The sequence below is a fragment of the Macadamia integrifolia genome, chromosome 12 (genome assembly GCF_013358625.1).
Source record: "Macadamia integrifolia cultivar HAES 741 chromosome 12, SCU_Mint_v3, whole genome shotgun sequence".
In the NCBI taxonomy this organism is placed as follows: Eukaryota; Viridiplantae; Streptophyta; class Magnoliopsida; order Proteales; family Proteaceae; genus Macadamia; species Macadamia integrifolia.
Window position 1 is genome coordinate 17,290,425 of NC_056568.1, and position 19,953 is coordinate 17,310,377.

A 19,953-nucleotide genomic window follows, 5' to 3' on the forward strand; every position below is an offset into this window, starting at 1 on the left:
TGCCCGCCACCACGGGGGACCGTAAAATAGAAGACTTAGCAACTAATGGGATTGTGTATGTATTATATAATGATCTACATAATTATAATTGGTCTATAATTATAATTGGGTTAGGTTTGGGATCCATTACATGTATGAGGGTATAATTGCAATCACGTAGGGATTAGGATTTTTTTGTTTCCCTATACATAGTCTCTGTGAAAAAAACTAGACAAGCAAAGGGGGGTCACTTTGTAAGGTGGAGAGAGGTGTAGAGAGTTTTTTTGGTTTATTACAACTTTTTGGTTTATTAAAACTCTCTAGTTCTCTCGGTTGGATGTAGGCAATCTTACCTAACCACATTGAATTCTTTACGTGTTGTGTGATTGTTTGATCGGGTTATTCCTCGTGGTTGCACATTCGTACCTATGAATGGTATTAGAAGGAGGATTGGTGGATCATCGCAGGAGGTTCATAGAGATCTAGGAAATAAGCGAGGCGCACAAGGAGAGGAAAAATGTACGATTCTCAAGTACAACTCCGAATTGATTCTGATTCGGAAACAGAGGATCGTGAAATGGTTTTTGATTTTTTTTTTCCTATCAATTTTAGTCTTTTAGTAATGGAACTTGTTAAATTTCTTTGTTTAGTTGTGCAAAAGAAAATGCTCGAAGTGTTGGGGTTGCACATTTCTTATATTCTGTATTGTCTACATAATTATAATTGTTCTACATTTGTAATTGGTTTAGGGCTCATTATATGTACGGTCTCCAAGTTTCTTGGTTTTTTACTTAGGTCTAAATTTCTTTATAGACTTTATGTTCTTGTAGAGATTTATATTAAGATTAAAATAAATAATACAATTAAGCTAAAAGAATCTAAATCTTCATGAAATACTTCATTTAGAATGTCATGTGTGGTCAAACTTCATCATGTGATATCTCTCTTATCCCTCAGTTCACATGTAATGTGACACTTTCATCCTAGCATAGGACTCCAAAACTCAAAATCATAAGTCCCTACAAAATTAATTTAAAATGAGAATTAAGTTGATGAGGAGGAGAGAGGTATGATAAGGGAGTTGAGGGGTGTATTTTCTAGGGAATATTGTAATAAGGGGAGAGGAAGTGGGAGACAGGAGAGATGTATGGAGTGGGAGGAAAGAGGTACGAGGAAGAGGAAGGAGAAAGATGTAAGAAGAAGGGAGTGAGGGGACATATCATAGAATGTCTTTGAAGGAGCGAACGAACAATAGGTGGAGAGAGAAAGAAAGCAAACCTGATCTGAATTTTTAATCTCACATTTTTCTCTCCATTTCAAAATCTAAAATTTTCATTCAGGATTGAAGCATTTGGCTCCAAATAGAATTAAAAACAAGGAGATGGAGTAAGGTAATCAACCCACAATCTAAATAAACAGCTAACTAATACAAATAAATACAGGAGAAGAATTGATGAACAAAAAGAATATATATATAGACAGGACAACGCACATAGGGAGAAAAAAAATTAACAGATTACATATCCAAGAAGTAAGATACTAATGTTAAAACTCCCACAACAAGAGAAATACACTATTTGATTACTTACATTAGTTCAACATTTAGCCCATACTTAGCAAATTGAACTATAATCTATGCCACCAACATTCCTTCTACAAAAGGATATTATAAAGGTTAAACTATTTTTTCAATTAAACAAAAACTTTGACATTGTGTAAACTTGAAAAGAAAAATCCTGCCTTATCATCGAGCTTACCCACTGCCATCTAAATGACATAGAGTTATAAAACATGTCACACAAAAAAAAAAAAAATCCCATGAATATATAAACAAGCCAGTTCTCCATACCTTATAAGACAACACTAAATTAACTAGTGTAAGCAACTTGTTCTGCTATGTATGAAATTGTTTATCACACCTAGACACCATTTGATAACGTTTTGTTTCTGCGTTTTCTTGTTCCCAAAAATGGAGAAACAACCTAAAAAATATTTGATAAAGTTGTTCCATATCACCCGTTTCTAGAAACATAAATCAAAATTTATGCCTATTTACAATTCTAGAAACGACTTTGATGAAACAAGTCAGACTTGTTTTGTTGTTTCTAGAAACAAATTTGAGAGGAAAAAAAAGGTTGTTGTGCCCGATAAATCTCTCAACTATTTAAACCTAAAAAGAGGCAACTGAACCCTCTCTCCCTTTTGGGCATCCGATGATACTATTGGATTTTTTAGTGGCATTATGTCTACAAAAAACGTTTCAAGAAACAGATTTATCAAACACCAAAAAATCCTTTTTTATTTTCAAAAACGTGAAAAACCGATTATGCTATTTTTAGACACAGAAACAGCAGAAACCTTATCAAACGGTGCCGTAGATACCATAATTGAACACTCCACTCCTTGGAAGACAACATGCGAAGTTTATTCATAGGCAAATATGTTTATAAGTGCATAAATCCCTATATCAATTTAATATATTATGACTAAAATTTTTAAAAATAAGGTATGTGATAGTTACCAATGTTTTTTTTCTAGTTCAAGTGATATTTCAAGAAATTTTTGTCATATGAATTGCTTAAATAATCATTTTATTTTCATATGAATCCATTGGTCATATCACGATTTGCATGCGTCTTAATCTTCACTACATTCAAAATCAAGTAAGAGTCCATAAAATAATAATTTTCTAAAAAACAATCGAGTATCCATTGATCATATCATTGTTTGCATACATCTTCACTACATTCAAATTGAGTAAGAGACCATAAATAATTATTCTCTAACAAACAATGGAGTACTAAAGTATAATATTTGGCACTTCTTTGCTCAGCATTGGTCATAATGATTTCAATGATGAGAGTAAATTATGTTAGTCTTTTCATAAAGAAACAGAAAACCACGAACCATATTGGTAAAATGCTTATATAGAAAATCCATCAATCTACAAGTAGTAAGATTCAACTATTGTAAAAACATATAATGCCCATAAAGCTTGTCCTAATTTAATAAAATTATCATTACTTGCAGCTCTTAAAAAAAGGGCAATGTGGAATTTCAATGGGATGATGGTATTGTGTTTGGTATCTAAGTCATAGGCGAAGAAAATCTGGTAGACACATTTTATTTTTCAGCAACTGAAAAGGCGAAGACTCAAAACTTAGGGTTTATGTACCCATGTACAAATTATAAATTCTAATGCAATATATATTGTACAATGTTTTACTATTCATTGGTTGAACTTCATTTTATAATATCAACCACAAAAAAAGGCAATCTAATAGACATTACAACATTCAAAAACACAATCAAGACAATACATATTATCCTATACACCTAGTTAATCGATAACTATTTTACTACTTCTCAAGAACAGCTTCTTATAGCCACCATTGTTTGCAAAGTACTCTTATAATTGCAGTATAAGTCACAATATAAGGTTTACTTTCTACTTAATTGAACTAAAGATCAGATCATGTGTGTCACTATATTTCATGTTCTTTGCATAATCAATAGCATCTTCTTGCCATTTTATTTCTCATTCTCTCCATAAAGCCATAACAATAAGATCAAGATTCAAAGAAAAAAAGCTAATTCAAATTGGAACTGCAATAACACATTAGATTTCACGATATTAGGAAGCAGCTTAGGTTCCAAAAGAGCAAGATGAGCTTGATCATTTTCTTTTCTTATGCATACATGTGAAACACATCATCTGCTCTAACTTTCTTGGCAACATCAACCAAGGCTTGATACTAAAAAGATGACAATACAACATCACTTTTTCTTTCTTTTATGAGATGAATGAAAACCTTCTTTTTTTCTTTCAAGTTAAAACGTAAAATCATATTGAAAGGAGAAACAACATACCAAATAGAAAAATCCATTGATAAAAAATAAAGTAAGCAGAGTAACAAAGAATTGTCATCCATTAGAAACTAATTTGTTTACTCATCTATCAGAGAAGCCCCAAATAGGGGAAAAAAAGGCCACCCCAAAATAAAAAAGAGAAATCTCACAACAACCATTGCATTAACACCACATTTCATCAATTTTTGGCGTTACTAGCTAATCCAATAAATAATATTCTATACTATTGAGGGCACAATGTAAATTCTATCTACATTTAAAACTGTTAGGTTCAGGCACAACTCAATTCCTTTGCTTATGTATTTGACTTAATTGTGCTTGAGATCTCAATCTAATTGAGACAGTGACTGATAGCACCTACTCACATTCTTACTGAACCATTGTCCATGTAAAAGTTAAGTTTCCCAGCATATACTTAATATAAAAATAGATTAGGTCAACTAGAAATTTCATGTGATTTGCATTTAAAAAAAATATCTATTAAACATCTATTAAAAAAAAAAAAAATAAAAATGAGAAGGTCAGAACAGACTGTCTATATTTAGTGTAAGCATATATGATATTTTTTTTTTTTTGTTTGAACAGTTTAATCCTGACCTCTTAAAAAAAAAAAAAAAAAAAAAAAAATCTAAATATTTTAGACCAAATCATTAAACATGCTGGAAATTTAAACTTCAAAGTAGCAAATAAGAAAGCCAAGCTTATTCATGGCTGAAATTGTTAGTTTGAGGATCTTTATGCAAAACTAAAATAAAAAATAAAAAAATAGGTAGTTTTCATAGGGTTTGTTCCCCCAAACTATAGCCTTATCCATTTATTTCTCTCTCACCTGAATTTCAATGCATATCAAGTATCATTCATGTTGCTCTTTTTTTTTTGGCTACAGTAAGAAAAACTAATATAAAATCAGACTAAAATATAATCGAATTTTTTTTCATAGGGCATGATTTCCCACCACTATAGCCTCATCCAAGTAAAGTCACTCTTTCTATAATAAAACTAACTCAAACTTATTCAACATCCATAAAAATTGCAGAAATTAAGTTGACCACTAAGTTGAATATTAGTGAAAATGACCCATATCCAGACTTTATAAGGATCACACATTGAAAGCAATAGGTGTTACACCCGTGCCCTGACTCGGTTTAATTTGAATTATTGTGATAGGTCTCGGACCAGAGGTGGGAAGTACCACCGTGTTTTGGCTCGTAGCTGCCCATTGTCGAAGGGGGAGAGATGATCCCACATGTTTGTGTATTGCTTGCCAGTCCAACTAGAGGGGAATCATACCTTTCGATCCCAGACGGTTAGTGACCTGACACCCCACACCTGAATCTCGACACACACTAAAATTACTGAAAGACGATGAACACAGCCTAGGGCAATTACCTGTGCAAGACTAGCTGGTGGACAACAAGCAGTCAAGACAGGTTGCTGTCTTGACCACCGGAAATAACCCACCAAAATAACCTAGGCCTGTTTTTGTTGGCTATTTTTGCTGGGCACTTAGGCTGTTGGTTGGCTTTCGATGCCTGTGGATCCCTCCACCCGCGTCGTAGACAACCCTGAATGATTCCAAATCCTCACTCACACCTAACTCATGACATGATCAACTTATAGACCAAAGTAGTAGGGTCCACATGCCTCGAAAGTTGGATTAACCCATTCGGACCGGACTAGGGCCAAACCAAATAGGCCCTAAGGCCTAACTTACCATATAAGTGGAAATGAGGATTCATTTCCTCATTTCTCAATTGTACAAATTATGGGAAAGGAAAGGAGAGAAGAGGAAGAAGAAGAAGAAGAAGAGGAAGGAGGAGGAGAGAAGCTTACCTTGGTTTACCTTAGTGCCCATTGCCCGCCTAGTTGCCGAAATCCTTGCCGGAGGTAAGTACTACCTCTTCTACCACTCTCTCTCTCTTCATTTTGAACTAGGTCAAGGTAGGTATAGGGGGAATCTTGACCCATATATCTCTAGAGCTTGGGGATTGCATATTTTATCTCCTCGATGCCATTGCAGAGCTCAAATCAAGTTCGGTGAGCTCTAGCAATAAGATTGACCAAATGACCACCTAGGGTTTCAATCATTCGATCGATGTATCTCCCAAATGGCTCGGTGGAATCAGGATTTTAATGGCTTAGAAAGATGCTAGGAACATCCCCCAAAAACTCCACAGAACAAATCCCGAAGATCGGGCCCAAGCTGGAAAGCCCTAAATCACACGGGCAGTTTCTGTACTGCCACCAGAAATTTGCCACCGAAAACACTAGGGATTTTTCTGGTGAGTGTTTCCGGTGACCACCAGAGCCTTAGGAGCTCTCTGTTATATCCACCGAAAATAGGTCTAATATTTCCAGTGGACAGTACCTGTTTCCGGTGAGTGTTTGTAGTGACAGTATTATCACTTTGGGACCTTGCATGTACCCTTTGGGGTGACTAGGTTGGACCCTCCTGATGTTCCTAACACGTATTGATATTCAGCTACCTTCGTGCCTAGGACAGTGATGCGCACGTACCCTGAGGCTGAAATTAAATCGAACGACTGATGGCCATACTTGAACCCCAATCCACACAAGTATAAACAAGGTGAGGGATGGTTGCCTTCTCTTTTATGGAATGTTTACAATATTAACAATTGTTCACATGCGATCGTATATTTAAATTCTCATTTTATTATATACATATTTAGATTGACGAACATGATTTTGATAATTATGTTGCTTTAATTGTATTGGAAATGATAACAATGATATGAGATGTATATTGAAATGTATGGCGGGATCCAGTGTGGTCGAGATGGTACCGATATCATGATCACTGCATGATTATTATATGTATGAAATAGAATCCTGTGTGGTCGAGGTGGTATCGGTACCGTGATTATCGATGATTTTTGCATCCATGCATTGATTATGTGCATTAGAGTTAGTTATAGTCGTGGATTGCACTTTGTGGCCGATGTGTTATCAGTATCATATACTCGGGGACTACATTTGAAAATGGATACACTTCGTGGCCAATGGGAATCCCAGTGTTGCGTAGTCTTGTAAGGGTAGCGGCCAGAAGATGAGATCTCTCTTCCCCCTTTCTAGTGGGGAGGGCGAAAAAAGGACCTACCTACAATCCGTCCTCTCTCCTCCCTTTCTCTTTCATGAGGGAGGGGTGTGTCATGTGTGCTTAACTGTGGGCCCGGCACCACCGTATCATCGCTTGGAGATACGTGGGGGCTTATTTCATAGGAGTATAAAATTCATCATTCCAGACGGGGATTTGATGATGGTCTAATATGGGGGTCAGGATATACAAAAGGGTTTGGAGTCGCCACCTAGGATATGGGCCTAGGACCTAGGGATGGGCCTAATTTTTTAGAAAAGGGCCCAAGAATTGGTTTGGTCTAGAGATTTAGGGTAAGTGTCAAGTTATAGAGTTGGGAAGGTGTTAGGCACCCAATCTACCTAGTTCAACCGGTCTTCCTACTAGATGCTTAAGAATGAATATTTTCCATAATTATTCATATTCTGCATACATGGCTAAGTTTTCACATATATATACATTGACTAAATTTAAATAACTATGTACACTAAAACAAGGTCAATATAAAGTCTACATTATGCTAATTCTATTGAGAAATTATACTTGAGCTTGACCCTTGTTTCGGGTCAAGAGGGGTGGACCTCTGATTAGCACTGGCACGGACTGTCCTTTGGATTCTTCTAGCTCAGGGGAAGATGGTCTTGACCTCCAACTTCCTTTTCTCGAGAGATATTGATTGGACAGAGTTCCAACTAGGAACGATTACTTAAGGATTTTGACTGTGGTATTGATTCGGTAGAGCTTCCACCAGGGATGTGCTACTTCCAGGTTTTGGCTGAGGTGGCACTCCAACAGAGCTTCCACTGGGGATAGGCTATAGGAGGGCTAGGATGAGGTGGCACTCAGACAGAACTTCCACTGGGGATGGGCTGGTCCTAGGGATTGAGGAACTTCAAAGGCCTGAAGAACACTTCGAAGATCCGAAGACTACTTCGGATCTTATGAAGATCTCTCCGAAGATTGGAAGAACCTCAAGAGGGGACGGGAGACTAAGGGAAAATTTTTTCTATAAAAAATTTCACTCAAAGAAGGCAAAGGGTTGAAGAGTTTCGAAGGCCTGAAAAACACTTCAGATCTTATGAAGATCCCTCCGAAGACATGAAAAACCTCAAGGGGGAAAGGGGAGGAGAGAGGGCAAAGCTTCTCTTCCAAGGATGCTCTCTTGGAGACTTCGATGTTGTGGTGTTGTGTTATCTTAAACCAAAGGGGGGTATTTATAGGATTCTTGAACCAATGGGGAGGGAAAGGGAATTCCCTTAGTCAATGGGGGAAAAAAGTGTTTTTTCTAAGCCAATGGGATGAAAATATGAAAATTTGGACCAATGGGATGGAAGATGATTTTCTTGGACTAATAGGAAAAAAGTAAATTTTTTTGGGCCAATAAGGTAAAAAGATTCCTTTTTGGGACAATGGGAGATTGTGGCGTAGGGTATGCTAGCGGGGTAATTTGAAATGCACAAGAGGATGAAGAGAAAATCTCTTCACCCGTCGGGTCAATGGAACACAAATTCTTGCCATTGACGGCAGCACACGAGGCTAGGTAGGGGTGCATGGGGCATGCATGGGTGCATAGGGCAGGCTGGATGCATGCATAAGGCTAACAGGCAGTGGGCGTGTGGGGCTGATAGCCAAGGGCACGTGGACTGGCACGCAGGGGCGCACAGGGCTGGTAGGTAGGGGCTACGCAGGCTGGCTGGTAGGCAGGGGCTAGCTCGTTGGGGAGCACAGGCTAGCACGCGAGGGATGTGTGTACGGAGGCTGGCTAGTGTGCGCGGTGTGCTTATAGGGCTAGCCTATTGGCTGACTGGCCAATGCGGGTGGCGTGCATGAAGGGCTAGTTGGCTGGCTGGCCGGCCTGTGTGGGGATGCACGCAACCAGGTGTAAATTTCTAGAAATGATTGTGGGAGATCCGACGGTTCGATTTTAACATACCATATATCATTGGAATCGTAATTCTGAGTACTATCCATCCAAATGGTTATTTTGACCGGATTCCTTCGTATATAAAAAAATCATAATTGGACCCTATTTTCCCCCACACGGGATTTATGGGGTTTTTAGGTAGGTATGAAGTGTTCTTGGATTGGGTTACAACAGTCAGTCATCACCTCTGTTAATCAGAAGCATGGGTCTTGTCCACGATCTATAATTCATCATAGTCAGAGGAGGGTGACAAAATTGGGTGTCTATAAAATCCCCCTCTTTGACCAAGACCTATGCCAATAGCCGAAGGGCAAAAAAAAGAACGATCACATTTTGTCACCTGGAGCATGTATTGTTGTTATCTTGCTCATAAATGATGGAGTTGAAAAATACAACAGGTAATATCTCTTAACTATTTTGAAGTTTTTTAAAATCTTACCTGGGCTGCCGATTGTAGGAAATAAATTCGCTACTCTTCCAATCCTGCAAAAGATGTTAGTACTTGATGTTTGTCTTTTCCTACGCTGGGCGTCCATGTGCTAGTCTAGGGGGTTTGGTCTCCAGGCTGGGTCTTTCGAGCCAATCTGGGCTATTTGGGACCGTCGATTACAAGAAAGAAATTCGCTGCTCTTTCAATCTTGTAAAAGAAAACATTTGGATTCCTGAATTTTCCTTGGCCGGGCTTCCATGTGCCAGCCTAGGGATTCATTAATGAGATCGGGCCACTCGGAGCGGACTCAAAGAGGTTGGGCCACTTGGGGCCGGGTTAAAATGGGATTGGGTCACCTGGGGCTAAGTCAATGAAATTGGGCCACCTGGGGCGGGGTAAATGAAACTGAGCCACCTGGGGCTGGGTCAATGAAAATGGCTAACTGGGGCTGGGTCAATGAAATTGGCCCACTCAGGGCCGGTTTAATGCAATTGGGCCACCTAGGGCTAGGTCAATGAAATTGGGCCACTTAGGGCCGAGTCAATAAAATTGGGCCACCTGGGGTTGAGTCAATGAAACTGGGCCACCTGGGGCCAGGTAAATGAAATTGGGCCACTTGGGGTAGGCTAAATGAAATTGCTTCTTTTCTCGATTTCTCTTTTGCCCATTGATTGGGTTTCTTGATTTTGAACCAAGAGATTGGAGTCTTGAATTTTGGCTTTTTGATTTGGAATTTGGCTCTTTGCTTTTGATTTTTTTTTTGTTTGAAGTTTTGACCATAATTTTTTACCTACCAAAGGAATTTTGAATTTTACCTTCCCCATTTCATGTGATATAATTTTCACCTATCACATAAATTTGGATTTTCCCTTCCACTTTCATGTGATATAATTTTCATCTACCACAAGAAATAATTTTGAACTTGGTATTTGTGGTAAGAATTTTTAATTTGCACCTTGGAATTGGAATCTCAAAAAATTTTATTTTATTATTATTATTTTTTTTTTGAAAATAAATTTTTTACCCATAAAATGGTCCCACTTCCTATTCATTCTCCATTCCAATTTTTTCTGAGTTGGGAACGATTTGTGAGCGAGTGAGCTCGGGTTTTTGAATTTCTTTGAAAATCCAAAGCTTTTGGCATTTTTTCGGGTTTCTTCAAATTTTTTCCAAAGATCTTCAGGTTTCCTTTGAAGTTCTTCATCTTCCTTTTGAAGATCTTCATAGTTCTTGAGGAAGGAGCCACTTGGAAAATTTGACATCTTTTTGGGTTTCTTTATAAATTGTGGAACTTCTTAGGGTTCTTTATGATTTTGGGAAATATATCTAAGAGAAGAAAGAGAAGGACTTGTGGAGAGGTCTAGTTGGATGGTTGTAGAAACTCTTCTCAAAGGGATGAGGGCCTTGCGGACTGGTACTCTGGACAAACACTTTACAATACTTAGAATCATGTCTGCAACTCAGTATGGGGCTCATGGGTAAGTCCTTACATTTTATTCATTCATTATTGTTTTGATTTCCCTTATCATTTATTTTTGTTGGTTCTTTTTTTTGTTTTATATTTTTGTTTTTGTTATTATTTTTTATTCCAGAAGCATGATGGGGGAGTACCACCGACCTTGGCCAAATATGGCCATCCAAACATAGCTCAGGATTGGTACAAGATGCTCCCTCGCAGAGTGAAGGAGTTGGTTAACTCATCATGCTTGAGTCGATTGGCTTCCATAGAGACTAGGAAGTTCAACCCGACATTGGCAGGGGCCCTGATGGAGCGGTGGTGGCTGAGTACTCACTCCTTTCATCTTCCTACTAGCGAGATCACTATCACGCCCCTGTGCTGCTATGCCTTGACAGGCATGCCATTTGGGGGGGAGGCTATTGACCTTTCCTGAGACTCTGACAGCTAGGGAGTTCACGGACTTAACAGGCATAGATATCAAGGGTGATCAGACATATATCCGCCTTGGCGAGATCAGTGCTTGTTGGTGGAGGGCTAGCTTGGGGGTAAACCCTGGTAACATGGCACAGGTGACACCCATTCTTTCCTTCTGTTCATTGTGGGTTAGTGTCTCTTTGGTGACCTCCGAGGCGGGGTAGACATTTCCATGGTTGCCTTCTTCCGGAATATCTGGGACGTGGACACCTGGGATTGGGGTAGGGCTGCTTATGCATATTTGCTGTGATCTCTGGATCTATTATCATATGCAGATTGAAGTCTCAAGGGAGTGGGCTACTGCCTCCAGATGATCCCTTGTTCTTGTACTCATTTCTTTTCATTTGGTTACATTTCTTCACTTGGATTTTTCAAATCAGCCTTGGTGCTATGAGCATCTGGAGATTATGGCTCCCATACTGAAGGACCCTCAAGCATCACCCTTTCCCATAGCTGTGAGATGGGGAGATAGCCAAGTATGTAGGGGCAGGCGCCATCCTCCAGGGACCACTGCCTGTGCCCTCCTGAACGGTCTTACAAAGGTAAGCCATGCATTGTCATTAAATTTTCTTATGTCGTGTGCCGTACTTATTTTTTCTTGAATTTGCAGGTCGCTTGGAGACCATTCCATCCTCTTACATTCCCAGACTTTGATGAAGTTACTCGGGCTAGATACTTATCAGAGAACCAAGTCCTATTCAGCGGTATATGGGGCCATGCATGGTATTTAGGAGAGAGGGTATACCGCAATGGTCTGATGTTGATATACACTTCTCTCCTTGTCTTCCTCCACCAACCATACATTGTCTGGAGTACAATCCTGCTGACCAAATCGAGAGACTGGCAGACAGAATATGGGATGATTCGTTCCTTGAGTGGGACAGGCACTACAAGACTTTCCTTAAGGAAGAGATTGTTTGCACCCCTCTTGGTCTTGACGGCCTAGTGGTATGTTACTCCTCCTTGAGTATCACCTTTAGTCTTCAATTCCTTTTAGCCTTGATCAATGTTCTTTCAGGGGAGAACACGGTGGGTAGACCTTTCTACCATTCAATCACATGTCAGTGCTGCTGGTCCATCCCAAGCTGGACCTTCTACTAGTGTAGGTGGATCCCTTAGGATAGCCACCATTCCCTTCCATGGCTTCCCAGGTTGGTCATATCCCAACACAACCAATCCTAGCATCCCCCATCTTTTGAGGCGAAGAACAGACATAGATGCTTCTCTCGGGCTGCCTATTCCATATAATTATGTGAGCATCTAATCATCCTTCGTTTGCTTGGCTTTTGACCTCCCTTGGCTGATATATTCCTTCTCAAGTGTCTTCGGAGGTCTATACTAAGATCCAAAGGATGCATTAGGGCTTGTGTGAGGTGGTGATCAACAAGGTACCTTTCCCCTTCTCTCTTTTTCTTCTTCTTTTATTACTCTTTTCTTGGCCATCTCTCATATTCCTCAGGATGGAAGGATTGTTGCTTTGGAGAACCAAGTCTGCTCCTATCAGTAGGAGAATGCCCAGCAGCAAGCACAGATTCAGGATCTGATTGAAGGTTGGTGGACTTGGGATTGACACCCACAGACTCCTTGCCATTCCATAAAGGCGACCCTGAGTATGGTTCAGATGAAGACTTTGACCCTTAGGGATCTGTTCCTGTAGTTCCTGCAAGCACAAACTCATGTATATTTTTTCTTTTTCCTTCCCCTGTTTGTTCTTTTTTTTTTTTTTTTTTTTTAGCATTTTATGAATGGAAACCTAGCTTTGTGCAAGATGGATGGAAGTGCCTGTGATTGAGAGGCTAGGTGTGTACACGACTATGTGATTATCAATGTGCACTGCCAACAACCTATGATATGTTCAGTGGTCAGAATAAAGAAAGAAATTTGGGTCACTGATAGACCCCCCACCCCCCCCCCCCCCCTCTCTCAGTGACAGCCATAGATCAGCATAACATGGACTAGGAGTACCCAAGCCACTTTACAGGAAAATTTGGGGTGTGGGGGATAGAAGTCCATGCTTCTTGTTGAACTGTAGTATTTTGGTTATAGTTCAGTTTGTGAAGAAAATGTGTAGTTCATCTCTCTAAAATATATTCACAGAAGATGGAAAATATGCTTGGAAAGTAATAGATACATGCTCATTATTACATTTGGAAAAGCCATATTTAACAAACAACCAACCCTGAATGACCCCACAAAAACTAAGGGTAGCTGATCATTTTTTCCACAATCAGCTCAATCCTTCCAATGCACAGCAGTACAATTATCTCTAGGATGGAACCGATGATGAAGCATCATCTGATGAGCAGAAATTACAGTTAATGCACTTACAAAGGAAGGTTTCCTGTCAGGCGAATATGTTCCAGAGTACTACGTAACCCATATCTATTAACAGCAGCATTGGCAGCTCGGAATCCTTCACCATAGGCTGTTGATTTGTCCTGAGCAATCTGGTGCATGAAGAATTCTCCCAGTTTCTTCTCAGCCCCAGATTTACCTCCTTTTTTAGATGATGATGATGAAGAAGACGATGATGAAGCTGTTGATGTAGATGGCATGCCTCTTGATCCAGGCATGACCTCTGACTCGAGCCACATGTAAGAGAGCACCTGACAGATGCCTTCCTCCACCTCAGGGCTTAGATTGCGGAACCCTGCTGGTTTGAAAAATTATACTGAGACAATGCCAATGAGAAAATGCTTGTAAACAGAACGTAGAAAGAATTTGGAATATAATTTTAAGGTAGAAAGGATGTGGAATATAATGTAACCTTTCAGACGTAACCATCCATGCATCAATTCATGGGCAAGGATAGATCCTGCTAGTAACCTGCAACCAGTGACATAATGATATAAGGGCTTTTTGTCAAGAATCAGCCAGTCCCAATCTTAACTACAGAGAGAACTTTGGAACACCACTCAAATATGCTATATACCTTTTACTTGCAAGAAAATAATTTTCTAGACAAATAATAAGGGATAAATAGGCAGCAAAAGATGCAAGCCAGCATAGAAGTTTAATTCCTTGACTGTCATTTCCATCATGTCAGGAACAAGATACAATCAATAAAATACTAATCAGATTTTCAAAAACGGGTGAGAAGGGTTTCATACAAATGGCATGACCGAGATTGTCATCTCAAAAATCTGTTTAGAATTTGTTTGTCTGTACAATTTTGATAAGAAACATTTTCAAAAGTTATCTTTTCGGACGGGAAATACGCTGTACTAAAACCAGATTAAAATGTTATATTTCTTAAGTTATAAACATTAATATTGCATCATGATCTTCTTATACTTCAGCTACAATAAAATAGATATCAAATTGAAGATATTTATAGAATTATAACCCTTGGAAGCGTCCAAGAAGCTTGAAATGGAACCCAAGTTGCCATGTTTTCTTGCAGTGTTTCAAATATGATCAGTATTAGATGTGTAATACTGTGTAAATCTTATATACGTTTCCCTGTATCTTTCTTTCCTGGTATTGGGTTTCCTTGTTTAGATATTGCCATATTAGATGGCTTTCGTGTGTTAATTCCGTTCTTACCAAAGGTGCATGATCTCACAGTTGAACTTCTATAGTTAAATTAGGTACACTATCAATGATCTGTAGCTTTGGCTTCTTGGGCGAGAGTAGTATTTCTTAATTTTGATTTAAAACCACCACAGAAGTTTTCTTGAATACCAGTGTCATCCAAAGCAGAATAAATGAAGCTCAAAGCAGCAAGAAATTTCGAATACCCTAAGGAAAGGTTAAAGAAGGCCACTGTCTAGCCACTTTTCATCCTTTCATCTTAACTAGACAAACAATCTCTTGTTTTATCTTTTTTATGTTATTCGTTATTTTTTCCCTTATGGAATGGTCACATGGGATCATTACACCTCCCTCATTTAAATACCCCATGTCTGATGCCTTGTACTACAACAGATTAGACTGTGAAGCTTGAATTGATGGGAAGAAATCGCATTGTGAATATAAGACACATAAAGTGAAAGAAAATAAAAGTCAAAAACATATATTAAGAATCATTACCTTGGGAGACCATACAGAACAAGGATGGCGGTAACCTCACACTTCCGAGTCAGCTTTTGTGGTTGTGTTTTCATGCCTATAAGCCGGTTCCCCCCAATTTTTGGCCTTCGAAGTATCTAAATATGTTATGAAGAAAATGAAAAGATAATAATAATAATAATAAAGATTTGATACTTTAAACAATGAAGATAAAGTACATTTTATGAATAAGCAAAAACAAAGCTATAGATGCATGGTCATACACCGCTAACAGTCTGCTCTTCGGATAGACATAAACCCCTTGTCTCAGGCATGTGATGGTGGCCCTGGAAAGAAGGATCGGTTTTGAAGTAAGGATACTTGCACAAATGAAATATGTAAATAATATAACAAGAGTTCATCACTTACATTTTTCTCCCCCTCAATAGCTTCATTGAGGGCTTGCCTTTCAACCAGCAGCATGGGAATCTGTTGATCTAGTTTCATATTCATTCCTTCATAGTAATCTCTGATGGAGTGGTAAAGGGGTTGGCAGTCACCCGTATCCATGATAGCAGACTCCATGCACTCAAAGCATAAACTCCGTCCATCATCCAAAGAAATGTATTGCGCATTCCATGACTGCATCACAATAACAAACCAACATATAGCAACCGGAACAATCAAGCATGGCATATGAACTGCTTTGGATTGTAGGAAAAAGGCATATGCAGGGAATCTATGGGGAAGAATAACTGAAACACAACAGTTCCTTAATAATACAGTAAAATAACTGAAGGACCAGTGTTCATGATGTAGTGAAAGTAATCATACCTCCAGCCTCTCACAACTACAACAACGGACGGTATTATCATACTCATGTGAAGGACAATATTTTTGACACCAAAATGGATGAGATTTGTACTCAATTAAACCATTTCCATTTGTAGGGATCTGATAAGATAAGAGGAGATAATTAGAACAAAAAACTACAATGATCCAAAAAATGATAAAGCATATTCATGAGAAAACATGGTCACTCAGAGTTGGATTTCTGCCTGGACCAGGAAGAAAAACTACTTTCGCCCAGCATAAGTACATAAAAGCTATGCAATACATTATAATTATATGAAAGTTATATTTTACAGTATAAAAATACCATATAACTACCATTACTGATCATTGTAGGACAGCACATATTATAAGAAGTCATCATATTTTGTATGCTTACTATCATTAAAAACAAAGTTGCAGTGTCTTCAGAGATGGGCAAGCTAAGCTTGAATCAATTGTACAAAGTTCATATGTATTATGAGAACTACTGATGAAGTGTAAGATAAAAAGAACCCCTTCTCATCAACAATAATAGAATAACACACATACCAAAAAAAAGGGGGGGGGGGAACAAATAAAATTAATAAAATAACACAAATAACAAAAAAAAAAAAAAGGGAACAAATAAATTCATGGCATAATCCCCGCCTAGTGAAGAACAGTAAGAAATAGAGTTCAAATCCAGAATAGTATTTCCTTACAAATTGGAGACAGACTTCACATTTTGGATGATGTAACTCTTTGAAACAGGACTTGTGGTATGGATCCCTTCCTGACAAGGAAAACTTTGATTCAACAGAGAAAATTCAGCGTTTTAAGAAATATAATTATGTGGGATTTACAGCTACCATAAAGAATCATGTACATGCATTATTCAAAATTTCCTAGTGAAAAATAATCACTAACAAGAGGAGGAAACATCAAACATGTTTCAGGAACCTCATACCTCATTCTCAGTTATCAGGTGATGACAAGCATGGCAACGGAAACATTCTGGGTGCCAATAGGTTCTCATACATCCTAAATAATTTCCACGGCCTATTTCACAGTTACAGCCACTACAAAATCTGCAATGTGCACATGAATATTGGCATTATCAATGATCTATCAGGAACCAGTTCATGAAATTTAATTACTTGAAACCAAATTTCTCATGGTATGAAATATAGACCTCGAAATTAACAAACAACTGAATGGACTTTTTTCATCTAGTATATATTTTTTATTTAATAGGAATTTAGCATTATTGTTCAAAAATATTAACTTGATTTCCATTTGACTAATCTGCCTAATTAGCGATGCATTTGAAAAATGAGTATAACCCTCAAATTTTAGATATGAAGTGTTTCTATTGTATCCATTTAAGGGGGGAAGTGGCATTACCAAACCAATTTACCATTGATCCCTGTGACCAAGCAACATATCCATGAGAAAATCATGCAAAGCTAGGATTAATCAGAGAATATGTAGGTGTAGCTGACTAAGGTAATGTTTTACTCCAGTGAGCTCCCTTGGGAAAGTAACAAGTTGGTTTTTAACTTCTACAACCATATTAGGGTCCCAACAAGGCACTTGTGTTCTGACTTAGTGGATTAGGCCCGTAAAAACTAACCGACTCAACCAAGTGACTTCACCAAGTTTTTCAACTATGATAACCAAAGAAAAGCAGAAACAATGCAGGAAAGAGACAAAGGAAAATTTCATCAAACTAACCTGTATACTCCAGTGAAATATTGTGGAGGGTTAGGAGGATTTCCAGACATATTCAGGCTTTCTTGAATTGCTCTCGCAAGGTCGTCATCGTCGCGGCTTTTGTACCCTGAAGAAACCCAGATATTCAATATATCATAGAGGTTCTCCTTGGGGAGAAAACAAGGTGGAGGCGAAAAAAGAAGAAGCAGTGATAGGCATTATAAGGCTTTCAAGGTATCCTCATTAGTAAGGAGAGAGAAACCTAAATTAAAGCTCAACAAAGTGAACAGAAGTATATCCTCAACAAGTCAGAATGGGCCGGAAAATCTGCACTCTTGTCTGCTTGTTTGTTGAGCAGGCAATTTAAACCACAACATACCGTGTCGTCTTTTAAAATCTTCTTCCAGAGAAAGTGCAATCGCTTGGTCCACATCATCATTCTCAGTTCTGGGTCTGTCATCCTGTTAACAACTCATCCAAAGCTTAGCCATAGAACTTTCTGACACCTAAAAAGAAAAGATTGGGAGACAAGAAGTAGAGGAAGTAGCCAAAACTGAAACTACCATTCCTCATTAAACTGACATATATTTTTTAAATTTAAATGACTTTGTTTTAGCAATGTAAGTATACATCTATCCTCTGTTTCATACAACTTCTATCTATAGAAGGAATTTCCAAGCAGTAACTGTGCACAAGAAACTGGAATATTTTGAGTCTATATGATTTTCTCATCAATATCACCAATAACACCAAGAACAATAACTTAATAAACCAACAAAGAAATCTGAAATCAAACTCAGAATGAAATTACCGTCGATCTAGCAGGAGCCCGAGACATAATGTTCTCATCCCCAAGAAATTGTGGATGCCGTCCACCCATTACTCTACGATTTGATCCCACTTTAAAGACTTTGCCAATCCATTTCATGAAGCGAGATTTTCTCTCCGCATAAGAGGAAACAAATTGCCCTGTTTCACCTCAATCAAATAAAATATCTGAGAAGCATCAAATAAAGAATCAAATAAAGAGTCGTGAATACTCCACATCCACCGGAAGCAACTTGAGTATGTAAGGCTATATTGAGTTCTGATTAATAGTTCTACAAAACATTTTCTCAAACAGATTACGGATTGCAGAAGATGTAATGCGATAGCTCATAATCAATAGAATATGTATATATTATATATACAGAGAGAGAGAGGGAGAGGGTATACCCACCGTAGATGCAAGGCTGAGCAAGGTGGTTTACTTCTGAAGAAGCCATTAATATCGAAATGAATGCGTCAATTTCGTACAAATTGGGACGAAAAGGAAACAGTGATGGAAATTGGAAAGGGAAGGGAGAAAGGAAGAGAAGAAGAAGAAGAAGAAAGAACCTATACAACTATTTGGAACAGAGAGTTGAGGGAACAAGCATAATAAAAAGTGATGGAGAGAATCTCTCTTGTCTTGGAAAGGAATGAAGGAGAAAGTAAGGCGATCGTTTAAAAAAGATAGTTTTAGGTAGACCGAGGGAATCTGGTGAGGTGAGAAGGGAAGGAGGGAAAGTAGCGGTGGACGGTCGAGAAGTGAAGAGAGAAGCTGCGGGAGGCGCACGCATGGGCATCAGCCACCATGGCACCTTTGGTTCTTCTGTTTTTTTTCCCAACGTTCTTTTTTTTGTGAGATTAAAAAGAAGAAAGGGCACATTGGAGTATGGATGGATAAAGGGATTTTGAAGCTTCTTTACGCGGGAGAGTGACATGGAATGATCGAAAAGAACAAATGTAATTCCAAAGTCAACAATTTAGCATATAAGTTTTGCTCAAATTACCAGTCACTCATGGACGCTTGAGGGCATCGGATCACGCGGTCCAAGAGGCTCCCACTTGATGCTCATTGTACCGATGTAGTGATTGCAAACAATTTTTACATGTCACCCATGTATCCATATACTTTTAATTCACCTTTTGATTTTGAGGGTTGGTAGAGGATAAGGAAAGGATCCACACCCCCACTTGCATAGTTGCATGCATTGGCATCGCCCATGCCATGCGAAATGCCAAGTCAATGGATGCATCATAGGGAGAGCCTTGTAGATTCGTATACAGAGAACGTCCAAGAGAACATGTACCATCTTTTCCAGGTATCAAGAGTCTAAGGTATTGGAATTGATCTTAGGATCGAAGAGGGTTGATATCGATTTGATCTGATTTGGATTAAACAG

At 38.5% G+C, this 19,953-nt stretch overlaps 1 protein-coding gene across 3 annotated transcripts; it reads right to left on the minus strand.

The window, feature by feature from the left end:
- Positions 1 to 13,298: 13,298 nt before the first annotated feature.
- On the minus strand, positions 13,299 to 19,416 carry LOC122057606 (protein DA1-related 2-like). Of its 3 annotated transcripts, none has more exons than XM_042619759.1 (12): positions 18,966 to 19,411; positions 18,558 to 18,715; positions 18,126 to 18,207; positions 17,768 to 17,873; positions 17,001 to 17,121; positions 16,756 to 16,839; positions 16,055 to 16,174; positions 15,650 to 15,862; positions 15,505 to 15,567; positions 15,263 to 15,378; positions 13,998 to 14,056; positions 13,299 to 13,880 (listed from the first exon to the last, which is right to left on the minus strand). In XM_042619759.1, exons 1-12 carry the CDS (start codon positions 19,009 to 19,011, stop codon positions 13,555 to 13,557), a joined length of 1,494 nt encoding a protein of 497 aa, XP_042475693.1. In that variant the 5' UTR covers positions 19,012 to 19,411; the 3' UTR covers positions 13,299 to 13,554. The 3 variants fall into 3 exon arrangements, with proteins under 3 accessions (XP_042475693.1, XP_042475694.1, XP_042475695.1); XM_042619761.1 differs by having other exon boundaries at positions 13,768 to 13,901; positions 18,966 to 19,416; XM_042619760.1 differs by lacking the exon at positions 16,756 to 16,839 and having other exon boundaries at positions 18,966 to 19,412.
- Between the last annotated feature and the right edge of the window lie 537 nt (positions 19,417 to 19,953).